This window comes from Tyto alba, unplaced genomic scaffold (genome assembly GCF_018691265.1).
Source record: "Tyto alba isolate M040663 unplaced genomic scaffold, T.alba_DEE_v4.0 Super-Scaffold_40, whole genome shotgun sequence".
NCBI classification, from domain to species: Eukaryota; Metazoa; Chordata; class Aves; order Strigiformes; family Tytonidae; genus Tyto; species Tyto alba.
In genome coordinates, this window is record NW_024881316.1 from 50,182,694 (window position 1) to 50,202,298 (window position 19,605).

Consider the following 19,605-nt stretch of genomic DNA (forward strand, 5'->3'; position numbering starts at 1 on the left):
GCTGGTCACGGCCAGGCTGGGAGACCCCCACCCCAACCCCGGGTCTATCCAAACCTCCCCAGGGAGGCTCATCCCTTGGCAAAGCTCACCCTGCCTGGGGCTGGGATGGGGCCGGGCAGGAGCAAGTCATCCATGGGGCTTGGCAGCCCAGCACTTAACAGCAGGGCACAAATTCTTAGCAAGGTGATGCGTCACGGAGAAAAAACCCACCAATATGATACGGCTTCATCTGCTCGTGGTGCCTACGGCTGCTCTAAGGGTTCCTCTGCTGTTCAGGGCTTTTTACGTCTCTCATATTTGCTGTAGCTGGTCTGGGATGCACCAGCAACTCCAAGTGACTCAGGTCCCTGAGCAGGAGGGAGGCTGCAGCACCATGCCTGAGCTGGGTCAAACTACCTCCTGAAGGCAAAGACCTGCTCTCCAACTCAGGCACTAGGAAAGAAGAGACTGGGGGGGGTCAGCAAGGCTCAGAGATTAAGCCACCTGGTGCAAGAGCTCTTCCTTTCAGATTTTTCAAGACCTTCCTTCTTCCCTGTGCTGCCCTTGGGGGCTGATTGTGTCTCCCTTGTGTTTTGCAGACCAGCATCTCCATAGAGATCAGGTACCAGGCTCTGGACGGGACAGTGGGCACGTGGAATGACAAGGAGTTCCTGGAGACCCCCAGCGTCCACTCAGAGGGGGATGGCAGGTACCCCTTAGAGACAGACAGTCTCCTCTCCAGCCACCGGCAGGGCTTGGACATCTCTCCAGGCAAATCCAACCAGCAGTCCGCGGAGAGGAGCTTCAGAAGGTAATGTGATGCTCGGCGCTTGGAGATGTGTGATGGCAGCAGGGATGGGGGGGGCTTGGCTCGTTGTGAAAGGGCAGCCTTGCCCCAGGGCTCCTCTAAGGTGCATCACATCTCCTGGCCACCAGAAGACCCATTATCACAGCTCAAGGTGAGGATGGGCTGGAAGTGTCCATCCCTGGGTGCCAGCAGGCGCTCCACCACGCCTGCCCAGCACAGAGCTGAGTCTTCCAGCAGATGCTGAGGGTTGTAGAACACAGCGAATGCTGCCGAGAAAATGTAATTAAGTAGAGATTCAGGGAGGATTAAGGGTCTGACTGCTGGTCAGGTCTCATATAAGATGGGATTAGAGCCACGCGTGGGGTCTTGCATCTCGATGGAGCTCGTGGTTCCCCCCAGAATCTGCCAAGGGTGAGTGCAGCTGCAGCCAGGGGCAGAGGAAGGAGGGCATGTCGGCCACAAAACCGCACCAGCGGGGACACTTCTGGGGTGGAAGGTGCCAGTGACAGTGCCCCTGCCCCGTGTTTGTGTGCGGGGGCTGGGGCACCATGAGTGCGCACATCCCTTGGCCAGGCAGCTGGCACAGCAGAGGCTGGAGGAGAACGCGGGGACGCTGTGGCATGGAGGAGGGGACGAGCCCTTGCAGCAGTAACCCTCAGACAGTCTCACAAAGCCATTGTCAAAGCCCCTTCCACAGCAGCCTGTCGGGACCTCAGTACCTCACCAAGCTTACATGAAATCCCAAACCGAAGGCAGTGCTGGGCAGCTGAGCCCTGTTTGGATTATCTGAGGGACCCCTCACCCCGTGGTGGCAGGGGGGGGACACCTCCAGTCCTTCTAAGGGATGCTGTTGCCAGCTTTCTATTTATTGAAGGGTCCTTAGCATCCCCCTTGCGTCTTTCTGAGTTCATGGGACCTGGCACTGGAGGAAAACAAGCCCAGGGACTGTATCCTTCCGTTTCTTGACACAAAACTGCTGTAACAAGTTGCAAATGCAGCCTGGTGACTGGGATGGGTGGAGAGGGCTCAGGGCTGGGGGTGCTGCAGTTGACTTATGTTCATTGAAAGGGGCTAAGTGCAAGCTGGGACCAGTTCTGCCATGAGTTGTTGCTTATGGGTGCTCAGAGCTTGGTCCTGGCTGGGAGGAACAGCCCCTTTCAGCACCTCGTATGCAGCCACGAGGCCACGGCATGGACAAACACTGAGGGCCCGGTGATGCTGGGCCAGATTCAGTCCACCCCGTCACGGGTGCTTCGAACCCTCTGCTCAAATCCTCACCCAGCTCATCAGACAACCGAATTTTGCAAGTGTAAAACCACTTGTGTATAAATATTTTGGGTTCACGGGCTGCCAAGCCAGATTTTCAGGCAGCTTTACATAGTTTATGTAGTCGCGTTGTCTGTGATAGTGATTTTGTCTGTTGGTCTCCACTCCAGTATATCCTGAACCCATCAGCCTCTTTCAGCTGGAAGAGTGGAGTCATCAGAGTCCTGAATTTGCTAAAAGTATCATGGAAAGACATCAACTGGTAGAGGAGAGAGCCTTTATGAGTGGGACAGGCAGAGAGTGCAGGCAGCCCAAGCAGAGCCGAGCCCAGCCCTTTGCCCGAGGGCTGCAAGGTGCTGGTGGGTCAAAGAAGGACAGCCCTCGTGTTTCCAAATCCACACGGGAGCCCAGCCTGGAGGTGTGAATCCAAACATACCCCTAGGAACTGGCTGCTTTTTAAATAGATTTTATATCTCAGGCGCCGCTGGGGCCGTGCACCCCCCCGCTGGGTTTATGCAATTGTGTGCTTCGGTAGCGTTTGCTTTCTGTCTGGGTTTAGCACTTTATTGTGGCCAGATAAGGACAAAATTTCTTTTTCCCCACAGTGCGAGACTGAGGGAATATATCTCCAGTTTCTTGGCATCACTCCTAGGCAGTTAATTAACCGTGTGAACTGGGCTGAAACCTGCGAATTTTTGAGCAAATTGAAAGTGCAGATTCGTTTCCCAGCTCAGCGGCCCGTGGTGTTGCCGAACAGGGAGGATGCTGCAGGATTTAGGAGAGGGATGGCAGGGCAGCGTACCGGGGCCAGCCCGGCCTGCAGAGTGGGTTTCAGTCTGTGTCAGCCCCGTTTGTTGGGGAACCAGCGTCCTGCCAGCGCCACGTGGGCTCTGGGGACGTGGACGTGGCTTTAATCGCACCGGAGAGGTAATTGATGCCGCGTAGCTGACGCTTTGCCTGCAGCAGGCAGTCGGATGAATTGGGGCTCTGGATTAGGTCTTCAGGGACTGTGAAGTCTAAGATGACCAGCTCAGCTGGAGGGTGAGGACAGCCACATTCAGCCTGGCAGATCCCACCCGGGGACGGTTTGTAGGAGGAGGTGTGGGGTTAGCTGAGCACCCCTGCCCGGGCGCACAGAGCTGCGGGGTGGCTGAAGGCTGCTGAGCTGTGCGGGCTCCATGCAGACAGCGCTGAGCAGAAGGGGTTGGTTTGGATGTGGTCGGTGAAAAATCCTTCCCGTTGGAGAGCTGAAATAAATGCAACAGTTTATAGACAGGCAGTGGGACATATGGAGGCTAAGTACGGCTGTGGCATCTGCAAATGGTGCCATGGCATCTGCAAATGCAAATGGTGCTGTGGCATCTGCGAATGGTGCTGTGGCCTGTGGCATCTGCAAATGCAAATGGTGCTGTGGCATCTGCAAATGGTGCCATGGCATCTGCAAATGCAAATGGTGCTGTGGCATCTGCGAATGGTGCTGTGGCCTGTGGCATCTGCAAATGCAAATGGTGCTGTGGCATCTGCAAATGGTGCTGTGGCATCTGCAAATGCAAATGGTGCTGTGGCATCTGCAAATGGTGCTGTGGCATCTGCAAATGCAGATGGTGCTGTGGCATCTGCAAATGGTGCTGTGGCATCTGCAAATGCAGATGGTGCTGTGGCATCTGCAAATGGTGCTGTGGCCTGTGGCATCTGCAAATGCAGATGGTGCTGTGGCATCTGCAAATGGTGCTGTGGCATCTGCAAATGCAAATGGTGCTGTGGCATCTGCAAATGGTGCTGTGGCCTGTGGCATCTGCAAATGCAGATGGTGCTGTGGCATCTGCAAATGGTGCTGTGGCCTGAGGCATCTGCAAATGCAGATGGTGCTGTGGCATCTGCGAATGGTGCCGTGGCATCTGCAAATGCAAATGGTGCTGTGGCATCTGCGAATGGTGCTGTGGCCTGTGGCATCTGCAAATGCAAATGGTGCTGTGGCATCTGCAAATGGTGCTGTGGCCTGAGGCATCTGCAAATGCAGATGGTGCTATGGCATCTGCAAATGGTGCTGTGGCATCTGCGAATGGTGCTGTGGCATCTGCAAATGCAAATGGTGCTGTGGCATCTGCAAATGGTGCTGTGGCCTGAGGCATCTGCAAATGCAAATGGTGCTGTGGCATCTGCAAATGGTGCTGTGGCATCTGCAAATGCAAATGGTGCTGTGGCATCTGCAAATGGTGCTGTGGCCTGAGGCATCTGCAAATGCAGATGGTGCTGTGGCATCTGCAAATGGTGCTGTGGCATCTGCAAATGCAAATGGTGCTGTGGCATCTGCAAATGGTGCTGTGGCCTGAGGCATCTGCAAATGCAAATGGTGCTGTGGCATCTGCAAATGGTGCTGTGGCATCTGCAAATGCAAATGGTGCTGTGGCATCTGCGAATGGTGCTGTGGCCTGTGGCATCTGCAAATGCAAATGGTGCTGTGGCATCTGCAAATGGTGCTGTGGCATCTGCGAATGGTGCTGTGGCCTGAGGCATCTGCAAATGCAGATGGTGCTGTGGCATCTGCAAATGGTGCTGTGGCATCTGCAAATGCAAATGGTGCTGTGGCATCTGCAAATGCAGATGGTGCTGTGGCATCCGCAAATGGTGCTGTGGCCTGTGGCATCTGCAAATGCAGATGGTGCTGTGGCATCTGCAAATGGTGCTGTGGCATCTGCAAATGCAGATGGTGCTGTGACATCTGCAAATGGTGCTGTGGCATCTGCAAATGCAAATGGTGCTGTGGCATCCGCAAATGGTGCTGTGGCCTGTGGCATCTGCAAATGCAGATGGTGCTGTGGCATCTGCAAATGGTGCTGTGGCCTGTGGCATCTGCAAATGCAGATGGTGCTGTGGCATCTGCAAATGGTGCTGTGGACTGTGGCATCTGCAAATGGTGCTGTGGCATCTGCAAATGCAGATGGTGCTGTGGCAGTGATCCTTGTCCCGCATCTCCCCCACAGGTCTCTGAGCAGGTGGGACAGCAGTTCCCGGTGGTCACAGTTTGGTGAAAGTCCCTTGATATTTGGCTTCAGTTTTTCCTTCGGATCCATGGTGTTTCAGACAAAAATAAATCTCTTTCTCCAGCAGGCTTACGCCGAGCAAGGCCGAGTGCTGCGGGCGGTCCGTCGGCCCCAGCACTGCCAGGAGAGCCCTTGTAGCCCCTTCCCAAGTTCACGTGTGAACAATGGCACTAAACCAGGTTTCAGCTGCCTCTTTTGTCCCACCCTCTGGTTTGGAGTCCTGTCCCACAGCAGGTCATTCTGAGCGTGGGGGGCTGCCAGGCTCGGCCGTGTCTTGCTGCCCTGCGCCCACCTCTGCCAGCCCCCAGGGTCATGAATGTCACCACCACTGCTGTGACCGGAGGGACAGGGCTGACGTTTCTCCATGTCACCACCCTCGCAGGATGGAAGAGGACGAGATGTATTACCACAGTGAAGATGAACTGCTGGGAGAGGGGGACACCCTTAGCCAGGGATCCCTCACCACGAGGTAGGAGGGAGCCAGTCAGCACCCACTCGTGCTGGTGGCAGTGGGGTTTGCAGTGCTGTGTTGCTCCTGCCTTGTCCCCGTGGATGTCCCACAAGCATTGCCCCTGGATTCCCAATTCTTGGCTGCCGGAGAGCTGGTGGGGAGAAGCGGATGGAGCAGCTGGAAAAGCACCCTTGGAAGGGATGCTGGGGAGGAGTGCTGGGATCCGGGATGGAGAAAGGGCCTGGGGGTGAGGCTCAGTGGGGGTGCTGCCTCGCCTTGGAGGTCCCCTTCCTTCTCCAGGTCCCACCACACGTCAGGCACAGCTGTCCCCAGACCCAGCGACCGGCCACGTCCAGTGCATGGGGTATTGCTCCTTGGGATGGGCATGCAGACCTGATTTCTGTTTGCAGTGGCTTTCCTTGCCGTGCGGTGCTGTGAGCTGGTCCCCATCGTGTGCCAGGAAGAGTCTGGGGGTGGGGAGCTGCAAAAAAGAGAAGTGCAGCTAAAACCCAGGGACCAACCCAACACCTCTGAGAGCAGCTCAGCCAAAGGAAGGAGCATCTTGGGGGGGGGGGACGACTCCTCAACTCGTGTGGGGCCAGTGATGGCAGAAAGCACGTGAGAGTGGTGGTTCCTACACACAGCTCTTCTGGGGAGCTCATTTCTCACAGCAGCTCCCCATGCAGGCTGTCACCGAGTGCCTCAAGCTTCCCTAGCATGAAGATATTGACTCTCCGTCACGGGAATTTATGGCCACATCTGTACTGGTAAACAGCTCCGTCAAATCTCTTTAATTAGACAGTACCAGGCCAAGCACCTGAGGTGCCCAGAACTTTAATAAATTATTAGAACAGTCTCCGAGAAGGTTTTGGCTGCCTAGCGCTGACCCAAACGATCCCCAGGCAGGGTCAGGGGGTACAACAGCCATGGGCCGAGTCCCAAAGGGCAGATTAGGGGTTGCCCATCCAAACTCTTCCTTTGGATGGGAAGCATTAGCATGGGTGTGATGTGTGCCAGACAGCCGGGCTGCAAAGGCAGGGAGTGTGCCCTTGAACTTTTAATTGCGTAGCGTAGAGGTGCGTGGCTGGAGCACGTGCTCGGTGAGCAGGACACTCGAGAAGCAGGTCTGTTCCTGCACGTGCCCCAGGCTGCAGATGCATCTGGGATGTGGAGATGGACAGCTGAAGTGCTCTGACAAGGGTGCTGGATGCCTGGGAGTCCCTCAAAAGCTCAGATGCCCCTTGGGCCACGCGTTGGATCCACGCGTGGGGCTGTGCAATGCCTTCAGCTTCCCGCGGGCACCTTTGCTCGCTGTAGGGGCTGAGGTGGGCAGCCACAACAACCCTCGGACCTGGCCAAACCAGGGAAGCCAAGTTCAAAGCCACGTCCAGTTCCTGCCTTGCCTTCGAGGGCTGGGTTTGGTTTGGGATGAGCCGCTCGTTATTTTGGCACAGGACAGCCAAAAAATCAGATTTCTGCAAGGCGGCAGTGAGGTGTGTTGGAGGGATAAGGGGAGAGACACCCCAAGTCTGACTGGGAGGGAGTTGAGCTCCCATCCCTGGAGACGCTTAAGTCTAAGCTGGATGCACATCTGAGGAACGGCTTGGGCTGAGCTGCTCCCCCTTGGGGAAGAAGTTGAACTCGAAATCCTCTTGGCAGCCCCTTTATCTGTAATTCTGTGTGTCTTCACAGTCTGTTTCCATCGTCTGTGTCCCCCTGGGGAGACTTTGAATCCAAATGAAGGCAGGGGAAAGATCTCCCTGGATTTCCACAGGCTTTCTGTCAGTGTTGTCTCCATCACAAAGCTGTTTACCTCTTCCCCTGGCTCATTAGGGACATTATTTTGTTATTCAGCTGATTCCCTTTCCTGGGGGGATGCAGAAGGGGGGGAGGAAACACAAACAGACCTTGAAATGGGAAAAGCAGCAGCAACAACAAGGAATGTATAAATAGCACTGGGCTTGCCAAGCACTTCTCAGCCCTTCTCTTGCAGCCTAATAGAGGTGTCAGTGATGCTGGAGAGATGCACATTGGGAACCTGTGCTGGTAGTGGGGATTATATCACAGAATCGTTGAATCATAGAATACCAGGTTGGAAGGGACCTCAAGGGTCATCTGCTCCAACCTTTCTTGGTTATCTGGAGCTGGGCTCAGTCCCTGTGGTGTCAGAAGACACATGCCTCGGAGGGAAATACCATATTTGCTCTTGTAACTCCTTCATGCCCAGAACAACCCCTTCGGTTCATAGATGTTCGCACAAGGTGAATCCTCTTGTTTTCTGGACAAAACCCCGGGTGAGGGAATGAGATGAGGGGAGGCACAAAGTCGTATGGGGCACATGGATGGTCCAAATGGAAGCACAGGTGAGGGTTGGGCTCTGAGACGGCGAAAGGCAGAAAAAAACTCTTAAGTGCAGTCGCAATTCAGTGTTGCAGTCAAAGAGGCGCCCAAAGGCCTCGTCCCTGCTGGGCAGGGGTTGAGGAACGGCCCCCTGAGCATCGCCGTGGTCCGATGCTGCCGTGCAGGGTGGCCAAGCGAGCCCCCTCCGCTGCCAACGTCCCTCATCGCTCCTCTGCCAGCACCTCCGATCTGCACGGACCTACCGGGCAAACCCAGCCCAGCAGTGAATAAACAACCGTTTCATTTTACTTACGTGTTTTCTCAAACTGGATCGCTTCCAGCTCACCGTGGGGCCACACGCTGACCACCAAAGGAGATGGCTCCGAACCTTTGATGTTGACCCGGAGCCTGAAACTCGCTGAACTTCTGCCGGGAATCAGACTTTGCATTTTTGAGCAGAAGCTCAGAGCTGCATGCTGGCTGATGTGGGTGTCTCGCCAGGTTACTAGCGAGGGTCCCCTCCCTCCGGTGGCTTAGAGGTGGGGAGGTCCTTATGTCCAGGGGCTGCACAGGCTGCCCAAGGAGGCACCCAGCGCTCTGCGGAAGGCCGGTGGGGGCATTGGGGATGCTACGGTGCTGAGCTGTTACACAGCAGTGAGCAAGGGATGCCAGATTTGCCCTCTCTCTGCCATTCTGTGCTTTATCATAGAATCAGCAACCCACAGGATGGTTTGGGTTAGAAGGGACCTTTAAAGACCATCGAGTCCAACTGCCCTGCAGTGAGAGACACTTGCCACTAGACCAGGTTGCCCAAAGCCCCGTCCAACCTGGCCTTGAACCCTTCCAGGGAGGGGGCAGCCACAGCTGCTCTGGGCACCCTGGGCCAGCGCCTCACCCCCCAAACAGGGAACAATTTCTGCCTTAGATCTCACCTAAATATCCCCTCTTCCAGTTTAAAGCCATTACCCCTTGTCCTATCACTACCTGTTTGTTTGTTTTGCGCTTTTGAGTTCATGAAAAAAGTGAGCTCGGGCACTAAAATCCTGTTCTTTCAGCTCAGTCTTATTCCCAACAAAACAGTTGTCACAGGGAGGTTATTTTCATGTTTTTAACAGCAGGAAATCACAAAAAGAGGTTTCCATCCTGCCCTGCTGCTGAATGGTGGCGATCACAGTGTCCTGGAAAAGCAAGAAACTCCGCGGTGCCGCTGGCCCCCGTCCTGCCCTTTGGCTCCCCGTCTGCGATGCACGGAGGCAGCCAGCACAACCATCACAGAGTCATCGAGTCACGGTCCAGTTTGGGTGGGAAGGGCCCTCAAATCCCCCCCAGTGCCCCCCCCTGCCCTGGGCAGGGCCCCCTTCCCCCAGCCCAGGGGGCTCCCAGCCCCGTCCAACCTGGCCTTGAACCCTTCCAGGGAGGGGGCAGCCACAGCTGCTCTGGGCACCCTGGGCCAGCACCTCACTGCCCTCTCAGCGCAAACAATTTCTTCCTTATACCTAGTGTGAATCTCTTTTAGTTCAAAACCATCACTCCTTATGCTATCACTACAGGCCCTGCTAAAAAGTTCGACCCCATCTTTCTTATAAGCCCCCTTTAAGTATGGAAAGGCCACAATAAGGTCCCCCTGGAATCTTCTCTTCTCCAGGCTGAACCCCCCCAACTCTCTCAGCCTGGCCTCATAGCAGAGGTGTTCCATCCTCTCATCTCCCTTATCTCCCTTAGCAAAGCAAGACCCAACACGTGCTCCGCAGGGGCCAGCCTGCCCCCAGCAGTTATGGAACAAATCCCCACGGGATGGCCGCCCGCTCTCCATAAATTCCCAGCAGGATTCCTGGCAAGAAAGTGCAGATGCAAAGCTCTTTTTGCTATTTTTCCTCCACGACAAGGGAAAGTACCCAAGGGCCTGGATCACCTTCCCGGCTCCCCGCTAATGATTCAGGCAGAGGCAAACAGCACACCAAGAAATAAGGCTGCAGTCAATAGACACGCAGGAAGCAGTTTGTTGGAGGCTGTTGACTCGCTGGAAATATTCTTCTTAAAACACAGCCCTCATGCTTCCCTATGGCTTGACTCTTGCTTGCTGACGGATCCCTCAGGAGCCTGGGCTCATCCTTCGGTCGCACTCACGGTGCTTTCATGCAGCGACAGCATCATTATTGGCATCTAACCTTGCCAAGACCATGAACCAGTTGGTATCAGCATAGTCCAAATCCACCTCTGGGTTTTTTCCACCCTCTGGAACAGCTTTTCATTTTTGCCAGCCAGATATGTGATGTCTTTTCTCATCTACCTTCCCAGGCTCCCTCAGTGTTAAATGGAGAGCAGTGGGGCATCTTCACAGGCTGTTTTTCCCCCCATCCCCAAGCTCAAGGCAGGCGGAGGATTCCCCCATCCACTCTGCCTCTGCTTCTCCAGTGAACGTGGAGGATCCTAGACGAGAGGTTTACTCTCCACCTAAAGTTTAAAAGCCTCAGGGCTAGGGAGACAGTTCCCATCTCACAAGTGCCTGCAGACGCTCCAAATTGGCAAATTAAGGCATTGCAAGAGCTGCTTTTATTATTCCACTAACTGGAACTTCTTTTATTAAAGACAGGCCATTATTCCCTTATTTCTATTATACTTAAATGTTAGATCTGTTATCAAAATTAGCAAGACTCTTAACTAGCTGAGTCCACAGGGTGTTAATTGTGATCTCTTTGCAACACTTCTTCATCTGGGCTCCAGAGTGAGCTCCTGTGCTCCTGACACCCCAGGGACCAAAGGAGAGGGAACGGATGGGTCCCTGTGGGCCATCGTGTCTGGAGCATCCTCCCCAGGCACAGCACGACCAGCTCCACTCTCTTCTAATAGCTCTAGTTATTTTGGCAGCCAGAAGCAAGGGCTCCTGGTGTTCTGCATTTGCCCTCCAGCCGAGAAGCTGGGATGATGGGCTCATCTGGATCTCATGGCTCTTTACAGCTTCCTGAGGAGGGGACATGGAGATGGAGGTGCTGAGCTCTTCTCCCTGGGCTCCAGGGACAGGGAATGGCTCCAAGCTGCGTCAGGGGAGGTTTAGATTGGACATGAGGAAGCATTTCTTTACCAAGAGGGAGGTCAAACCCTGGAACAGGCTGCCTGGAGAGGTGGGTGATGCCCCAAGCCTGTCAGTGCTTAAGAGGCATTTGGACAATGTACTGAGCAACATGCTTTAACTTTTGGTCAGCCCTGAAGTGGTCAGGCAGATTAGATGATCCTTGTAGGACCCTTCCAATAGGAATAGTCTATTCTTCCCTTCCCTTCCCTTCCCTTCCCTTCCCTTCCCTTCCCTTCCCTTCCCTTCCCTTCCCTTCCCTTCCCTTCCCTTCCCTTCCCTTCCCTTCCCTTCCCTTCCCTTCCCTTCCCTTCCCTTCCCTTCCCTTCCCTTCCCTTCCCTTCCCTTCCCTTCCCTTCCCTTCCCTTCCCTTCCCTTCCCTTCCCTTCTTTCTCTTCTCTCTTCTCTCCTCTCTCCTCTCTCCTCTCTCCTCTCCCCTCTCCCCTCTCCCCTCCCCTCCCCTCCCCTCCCCTCCCCTCCCCTCCCCTCCCCTCCCCTCCCCTCTCCTCTCCTCCCCTCCCCTCCCCTCCCCTCCCCTCCCCTCCCCTCCCCTCCCCTCCCCTCCCCTCCCCTCCCCTCCCCTCCCCTCCCCTCCCCTCCCCTCCCCTCCCCTCCCCTCCCCTCTCCTCTCCTCCCCTCCCCTCTCCTCTCCTCTCCTCTCCTCTCCTCTCCTCTCCTCTCCTCTCCTCTCCTCTCCTCTCCTCTCCTCTCCTCTCCTCTCCTCTCCTCTCCTCTCCTCTCCTCTCCTCTCCTCTCCTCTCTCCCTTCTCCCTTCTCTCATCTCTCCCCTCTCCCCTCTCCCCTCTCTCCTCTCTCCTCTCTCCTCTCCTTTCTAGAATGCCTTTGGCCTGCCTGGGGCCAGGGGCTCTGTCTGCATAGCAGGGCAGTAGATGAGAGCTGGACCTTGGTCATCCCCCCCCAGGGTGCCCAGGCAGGGCCACCCCCTGGTCGGTCTGGCTGGGTCCTGGCTTGGAAGGGAGAGGTTCCCCCCACCCAGGCTGGGGTCGCTGCTTGGGGGAGTCACGGATGAGTGAGGATGTGAAGAAAAAGTTAGGGAGAGGGAGATTGCAGCCGTTGAGAAAACTTGTTTAAATGAGGCAGGTTTTTCAGAGATAACGGGGGTAGATGTGCCCATGCAAGCTTGCAGCACGAAGGGGAAGATGAAGGAAATATTGGGACACTCTGCCCCATCCCTGGGAGGGGGCAGGTATAACCACCCCCCCCCCCCAATCTGTGCTGAGATCGATCCCCTGACAGATTGCACCCCTGAAGGTGTTAATGGCATTTTCCCGTTGACTGTGTTTTCACTGAGCTCCCCTGGTGCTGTGAGGATTTTGCACGGGACAGCATTGCTCCAAGAAATGCCCAAGGCACTGTGCAAAGCTGGGCCTGGCTCCGGCTGTAGCAAACCTGTGCTGGAGTTTACCATGAATCAAACAAGGAGGGAAAAAAAAAAAAAAAAAAAAAAAAAAAAGACAGGACATTTCACATTCAGGCTTTTGCAAAGAATCAAAGGGCACTTTGATGTGGACTATCCTTCTGAATCAAAGAAAAGGACCCATTTTGTTTCAAATTTTTTTGTTCATATGAACAGAAATGTCTTGGCTCCTTTGGAAGGTCTTTCCTTTTCCATCAGTTACAAATCCCAGATCCAAGACAAAATTGCACCAAAAGAATAAAAATAAGAGGAAGTTTTGATGTTGCCAGATCTGCATTTCCAAAAGGTTTTTGGTGTGGCTGGGGTGGGCTCCCTCTAGACCTTCTCCTGGCCATCCTCATCCTCATCTCCCTGATGCTGTGCCAAGAGCATCACAGACCCGAGCGTGCTCTGGGGTGCCCTTCCTCCAGCTCGAGGAACCCCCTGGACCATCCTCCCTGCACAGGAGATGGACAGTTTGCATCAGGGCAGCTGGACCAGGGTGCAGACGGCCGGATCTGGGCTCAGGAGCAGGCAGAGGAGGGAAAGGCTGAGAAAAGGGGGGATTAACAAGGCGCGACCTTTCCTGTCCCCTCAGTGTCACAAGAGCAGCCTAAGGGATCGTGGGCCAAGCCAGTCTACAGCCCTGGAGACAGCAACTCCCAGACCGGTTTGGGTGGGAAGGGACCTTAAAAATCATCCAGTGCCCCCCCCTGCCCCGGGCAGGGCCCCCTTCCCCCAGCCCAGGGGGCTCCCAGCCCCGTCCAACCTGGCCTTGAACCCTTCCAGGGAGGGGGCAGCCACAGCTGCTCTGGGCACCCTGGGCCAGCGCCTCACCCCCCGCACCATAAATTTGCCAAAAATTTGCCCCACACCAAAAAATGCCTTAGATCTCACCTAAACTGACCCTCTCAGTTTAAACCCATCACCCCTTTTCCTATCACTACAGGCCCCACTAAAAAGTCTGTTCCCAGACATGGGGACCTGGTTTAACTGCCAACTTTGCAAATGACGTTTCCTGTGATCTCAGGCATCTTTCTTTCACCCCGCTCCCAGCTTCGAGATCCCGTGCTCTCCTTTTCCTCCTGGTCAGCCCGCTGGGACTCGGACACCAACATCCCTGAGATGGTTCAGCCTGGAGATCCCGAAGCTTTGGCAGGTCTTCTAGCAGAAGTACAGCCCTCTCCAGCCCCAGCAGAGCCAGCACGGGCCGGGGCAGCCCTGCCACCTTTCCACGGAGCAGAGCACTGCCCCCAACCTTGTTATGACCCAGACTGAGAGCCCAGGAAGTCATAAAGGTTCTGTGATTCCCCTCGGGTTAAATTAAGGTGAAACGACACCAAACAACTGTTTAAAACGTTTTATTTGTGGTGGAGACAACTTAAACTTGGAAAAAGATAGTAAGCAATGGGGGTCCCTTGTTGATAAATCTATAAGAAAGAAAAGGAAGGAAATGAAAGAAAAGGAAAGAAGAGTCCGGTCACCACCCCTTGTTCCAGCGTTGGCTCAGGTCTGGAAATCTTGGGTGGTGGGTGCAAACACAGCAAAGTTTTCTGCAGACTTTTAAGTTCGTCTTATCAGCTGATTAGCGTACGAGACAAAGAGAGACAGGTATTCCACAAACTCATTTCCGTGAGAGATGAAGTGGTCTTGTTCCCTCCTACCGCCTTTACTTCTTCCTCAGTTTTTTTCTTCTTGGGTAATTGTCCAGCCTTTAACTTACCAGTTATTTTTTTGAGGCTTATCTAAGGAATTTAGCACTACATCGGCAAGGAAGTGGAGCCACGCATCCTTCGATACACTCCACCCTTCCTTGGGCAGCATCCTCAGACTAATCACAAACGCCACAACTTCTCCTTGCGTTGAGGAATGTTTGAGGCATCGGTTCTCCCAGCTCCTTACAAACCTCCAAACCTTCACCAGGGCTTTTGGGGGTTGCGCTCCGGGGGCCTCACCTCACGCTGCCGGTATCAGCAAAGGGTCCACATGCTGCGTTCGATCCGGCTCCTGCAGAGCCACTGAGATGTCTCTGCACCAGGTTCCCACCACGCAGGTGACGGGGCTGTGGCGCTACCAGCAGGTCAAAGCCCCCGCCAAAGCTGAAACCCAGCAGTGAGTCCCTGCTGACCAGTTCTGACCGCTCAGCTTTTCCCAGCGTGGGCTGCCTCCGTGTTCTGCCCGTGGGTGTTGGGTGGTCGGGCAAGCCGGCAGCCGGCTGGCGAGGAGACAGGGAGAAGGCAGCCGGTACAAGCGAGGAGGAGGAAAGCCATTAGCACCCCAGCTGAAAAAGCCCTCAGCGAGATGGTCTCACCCTTGGAAGGGTGCTAAAGCGACGTGGTTTGGGGAGAAACAGCCTTAACTGCTGAGACACCAGGCTGGGGTCTCGCTCCTACCCCTCGGGAGCAACCTGGTCCCTGCGAACGCAGCTCAGCACGCAGGAGCGCCCGAGGAAGCAGGCACTGTGCTGGGAGCACAAGGACTTGGGACAAAAAGACTTTTATTTTCTTCTTATACCTGTTAGGGCATCCCCCTCGGCCAGTGCTGGATCCTGGATGCTCCCTTGTTTGAGCACAAGGCATCCTCAGCATCTCTCCCTCCTTTGCAGGGTGTCTCTGTGTGTGTTTGTCCCTGACGTGTCTGCAGTCCCGCTGACACAGACGTCTCTGCTTGACACCGAGCGTGGGACTTTTGGCATTAATGTAAACAGGACCCCCGTGCTTTGCTTGAAGCGGCCACCCGAGAGCAGCCCTGCAGCTTTCCAAGCCCAGATCACGCTGTGCAGAAGCTCCACCCCATTTCCCAGCACCTCCAGGGTCTGCTCTGGACAGGGAGACAGCTCCAGTAGAGCTGGGAGCAGAAACGCCTTGGACCAGTGATGCTAAAACCATCAGAGCTTCATTCTCAAGCTCCTTAGAGCTGTATCCCCCTGAGGCTGCTGCTCAGATGTTTGCAGGACGAGGCCTGAGCTTTCAAGCTGTGATAATTGCTTGTATTATATTGGCCTCGTGTTTCTTCTGGGGAGGGAGCTGGTGTGCTTTGGGATAGCTGAAACCTAGCTTGATGCAATCAGCCTGGATGGGATGACGGCAGGACTTTCCAAGGGAAAAGCAGCTGGTAATTCATCTTACCTCCTTCCAGGCAGCTTGGCACAGGGTACAGCACCAACCCAAGCATCTTTTCTCTTTCAGCAAATTCATCCCCAAGCAGAAGGGAGGAGGGGAGGAAGGAGGTCGGGGTGGAGGGGAGCAGCTCGATTCCACCCTAGTGTGGAGCTCAGCCAGCCAAATAGCCACAGAAAACCAGTCTGGGTCAGGCACAGACCCTGCAGGCCCAGCTGGGCGTGGGGTGGGTGGCAGAGGGCGGATCAGCCCCCTGCAAGATGGTCGTGGGGGTTTCAGACATGCATGGAGTGGTTTGCTGTGCTGGTATGTTCTGAAGTTCTTCCTGTACTGAAGCAGATCATCCTGTTTTTTAAACCGAGTGGCCTTCATGTCACACTTTTTGTTTTTCCTCTCTCTCTGTGAATGCCCCAGCCTTGGAGACGATGCAGAAGAGCAGCACACTAGGTAAATACCCACATCAGACAGTGGCCCTGAAAGCCCTGCCTCTGCGGTGCCGAGACATGCTCAAAGTCCCGCTCTCCAGAGAGCATGCCCTTAAATCCGGGCTTAAATGTCAAAACGTCGGAGGCCCGGGTCTGTGTAAGTCCAGACCTCTGCGTCTCGCTGAGACTGGCAGGCCAGGAGCCCGCTCACCCCACGCAGTGTCCATTTGGCGTGACAAGCCGGGACACGGGCGGTAGCACCTTCCCATCTGGTGGGTCGCCAGCGCGGTCCCTGGCACGGCTTCGGCTCAGCGTAGGGCTGGGACAGTTTATGATAAAGCACAGGGACTGTGATATGATAGACCAGGGACCACCCCCAGCGGGTAGCCTGGATGCTGTTTGTGGAGGGAAGGGACCTTACCCGTGGGACACAAGCCGTGTCATGGCCAGAGAATGAGCCCTGATCCATTTATTTACCGATACAGACGTATCCTTGGATTCTCTCTGTGACCAGTAAGGAGGGATGGGCACTTCCAGAAGTGGTTCAGGGAGAGCGGGGGGGCTGCCGAAATTTGGATAGGATAGAGCTATGCATGTCACGGCTCCTGACCACCTTGAAATTGAGATCCCAGCAGGCATCACCTGATAGCTGTTGACCTTGAAATATTCATGGGCAGGACAGAGCTCTGCAGCCGAAAGCAATCTGGTCACGGTGAATTATTGATGGTGTCTTTTCTTGTACGTACCCAGTGGATCCAAGACATGTCTGACTGGGTCCATTCCTTCGCCGGCCACTAATTATCCCTGCGGGTCACTTGCTCCAAAGCTGGGGTCATTGCCAAGCACTGGAGTTGAGCTTGATGATGAAAATACCCAGAACAGGAGTCTGGGAGAGGCAAGACTTCCTGCTTCTGTCAGGCCTGGGCACCAGCCTGTGCTGGGCAATGGTGCAAACACGTTTGCTGGGCACTAGTGCTGCTCACGGTGGCTTTCCAGAGCTGCTGTGGCTTTAGAGAGGTAGAAACCAGATAGTGCTGTGAGGTGCGTCCCCGCACCACCCCTGCATGGCCCTCGGAAGCTCAGCAAGGTTCTTCCTATGAACCCAACCTTCCCAGGTTGCCCTTATAGTCAAAGGAAAGAGGAGTCTCCCAAGGGATGTTTACCCCCGTAGGACCTGACTCAGCCTTTGGAGGTGTGCGTCTCCATCCTTGGTTGTCGTGGAAGACCATTGTGGACAGTTCATAACTTCTGTGTCCAAGTAGATCAGGAGGGTCTGAAATTGCTAACTCCAGTGTGGCACTTGGGCACACATCTTAGAGGTGCCACACACCGGACCAGTGCCTCTGTCAGCACAACCAGGCAAGTCTGGGGTCCTTTTCATCCTGAACAATAAAAAGTGAAACCATCTCCCAAAGACTATGAGTCCCTGTTGAGCATCCCCTGTCCTTTTTGCAACTGCTCCAACCTGCCATTAAATTGCATCCTGAGGACCCTGAAAAGCAGGGAAAGGGCTAGGAACAGGCGTTCAGGCAGTGGACTGGGTGCTGCTGTGAGCCCCGAGGCAGAGCTTCCAGCAGCTTGAGATGTTTCCTGGAAGCTGTTAGCGCCTTTGATCTAGATTGACCCCGAACTGCTCCGGTGTAGGAGGTCTTCCAGATCTAGCAGGAGCCATGGATGATGCTGGCTGTGCCAGGGGGGTGACGGCTCTTGTGCCCTGTGCCAGAAGTGCAGATGCTGTCACCAGCCGGGTTCCTGCTGGGGGACGGTGAGCGGAGCACCCTGGGCTGGGTGCACGCAGCTGAAGATGCACCCATCAGCTGCCTTGGAGCACCCCATGGCAGGGAACTGTGGCTTGGCCACCCCACCACCTCTCCTTGGAAGGGTTGTGCCTGAACTCACCAGGTCAATGTTTCCCTTGCTGCTGGTGGGCTGCTTCAAAAAGCCTGACACTGGTAATTTTATTTATTTATTTATTTATTTATCTCTTTCTCTTTGGCGCTTCGCTCAGGATTAAGTATAACGATGGATACAAGTCAGTAGCAAGGTACCAAAACGTCATGACTGGTGGGATCTTGGCTTTTTGAGAGGGGGGGTGTTGCTCTCATCCCAGCCCATCCCACTCACCCCACATCCCACAGATATGTGATTGTCCAGACATAAATACGCCCAGGATTTGGGATACAGACCAATCTGGTTTAAGCTCCAAATCTTTCATAATTCAAATTAATTCCCAAATCTTAAGCCAGGAGAGCAGGATAGGTGGTCCAGCCCTGGGTGAAGCCGATGCTTCGTGCATCAGCATCACAGCACTTCTCTGCAAGTGCAGGACAGCACATGTGAGCGTCCTGAAGCTGGAGCTGAAGCCTGCAAGGCGCGAAGGGCTGTACGGCAGCGTATGAGCCCCGTGCTCCAGGAGCTTTCTGTGGGACCCAGCCGCACCTGCAGACCTCCTCCATGTCACGTTGAAAAGGAGAGGCAGGTCCTGTGGCCCCTCTACAGCCATGTCCCACGTAATATGATGATGATCACCTTCGTCCATAGGGCTAGTGGACTCCCAAAGGTGCCGGCAATAAGAATGCATCTGTATAAATACATTTATCTGGCATGGGTGAGTCCAGGACGATGATCCCAGCCCCAACCCACCCCTGTAAGTCTGTTTTTCGTTGCTGCTGCTCAGTATTTGGGGGGAGGTGAAGAAGATGCTGAAGAAGCCTGCAGATGAGTGCTGTCCTGCCACTGGCGAGCAGGACCTGGGTGGGGTTACAAAGAGCTGTGGGACAATGTCTCCTCACACCTCACCACGCAGTGCTGGAGAGGGCCCGTGTCCTCGGGTGTGCGTTGCCCGGGAGGAATCAGCCCAGGAGGATCCTCCCGGGGGGTGGTGGCAGGCATTGGCCCCTTCCCCTGGCCTGGCCGGCTCCCACGGGCTGTGGGAGGGGATGTCTGGGTGGGGTGGGTTTGTTTCTTCCCCACGTTCATCCTCCTGGCCGTGTCTCTTCCCAACAGCGAAGACCCTGAAGATCCCAGGTACTGGGCACGGTACCCCTGCTTTGCTCGGGCCCTTTGGGCGTGGTGTGTGCATGTGTGCGACTCGCGGGTTGGTGTACCAGCCCCTGCATGGTGTTTGGACCCAGGGAAAGGTTCTAACTCCTTCCTGCCCTCTTCTTAATGGAGAGCAGGGCTTATATTCGCCCTGTCCCCTCCTCCCCAAAGAGCAGGGCTTCTCTGTATTCAGTCTGTTCTCCCCTATGCCCAGCAAGGACACATTTCCTTCTACTCAGGGGCCTTCCAAAGGAGCTTTGCGGATAATATTTGTCTGTCTGCCTAGCTATCCACCCATCCCTCCATTCATCCCAATGCAGTTATCACCGTCTACCAATCTGTCCATCTGTCCATCAGTCTATCTCAGTACAATCCTATGCAGATGTCCATCTCATTGCATTTCTTGCCATCCCTCCAACCCTCCATCCCTCCATCCCTCCATCCCTCCACCCATCCATCCATCCCTCCATCCCTCCATCCATCCCTCCATCCATCCATCCCAGCACAGGTCTGTCTATCTGTCCCTTCATGCCAGTGCCAGTCCATCCCTCCCTCCCTCCCTCCCTCCCTCCCTCCCTCCCTCCCTCCCTCCCTCCCTCCCTCCCTCCCTCCCTCCCTCCCTCCCTCCCTCCCTCCCTCCCTGC

The 19,605-nt window shown here is 55.1% G+C and overlaps 1 protein-coding gene across 5 annotated transcripts in view; it reads left to right on the forward strand.

Moving 5' to 3' along the window:
- Positions 1-19,605, forward strand: part of OTOF (otoferlin) — a 113,649-nt gene that overhangs the window by 42,981 nt on the left and 51,063 nt on the right. For all 5 annotated transcript variants that reach the window (XM_042803000.1, XM_042803001.1, XM_042803002.1 and 2 more), the window contains one exon: positions 579-790. In XM_042803000.1, the coding sequence (XP_042658934.1) occupies positions 579-790 (212 nt within the window). The remainder of the gene's footprint in view (positions 1-578; positions 791-19,605) is intronic.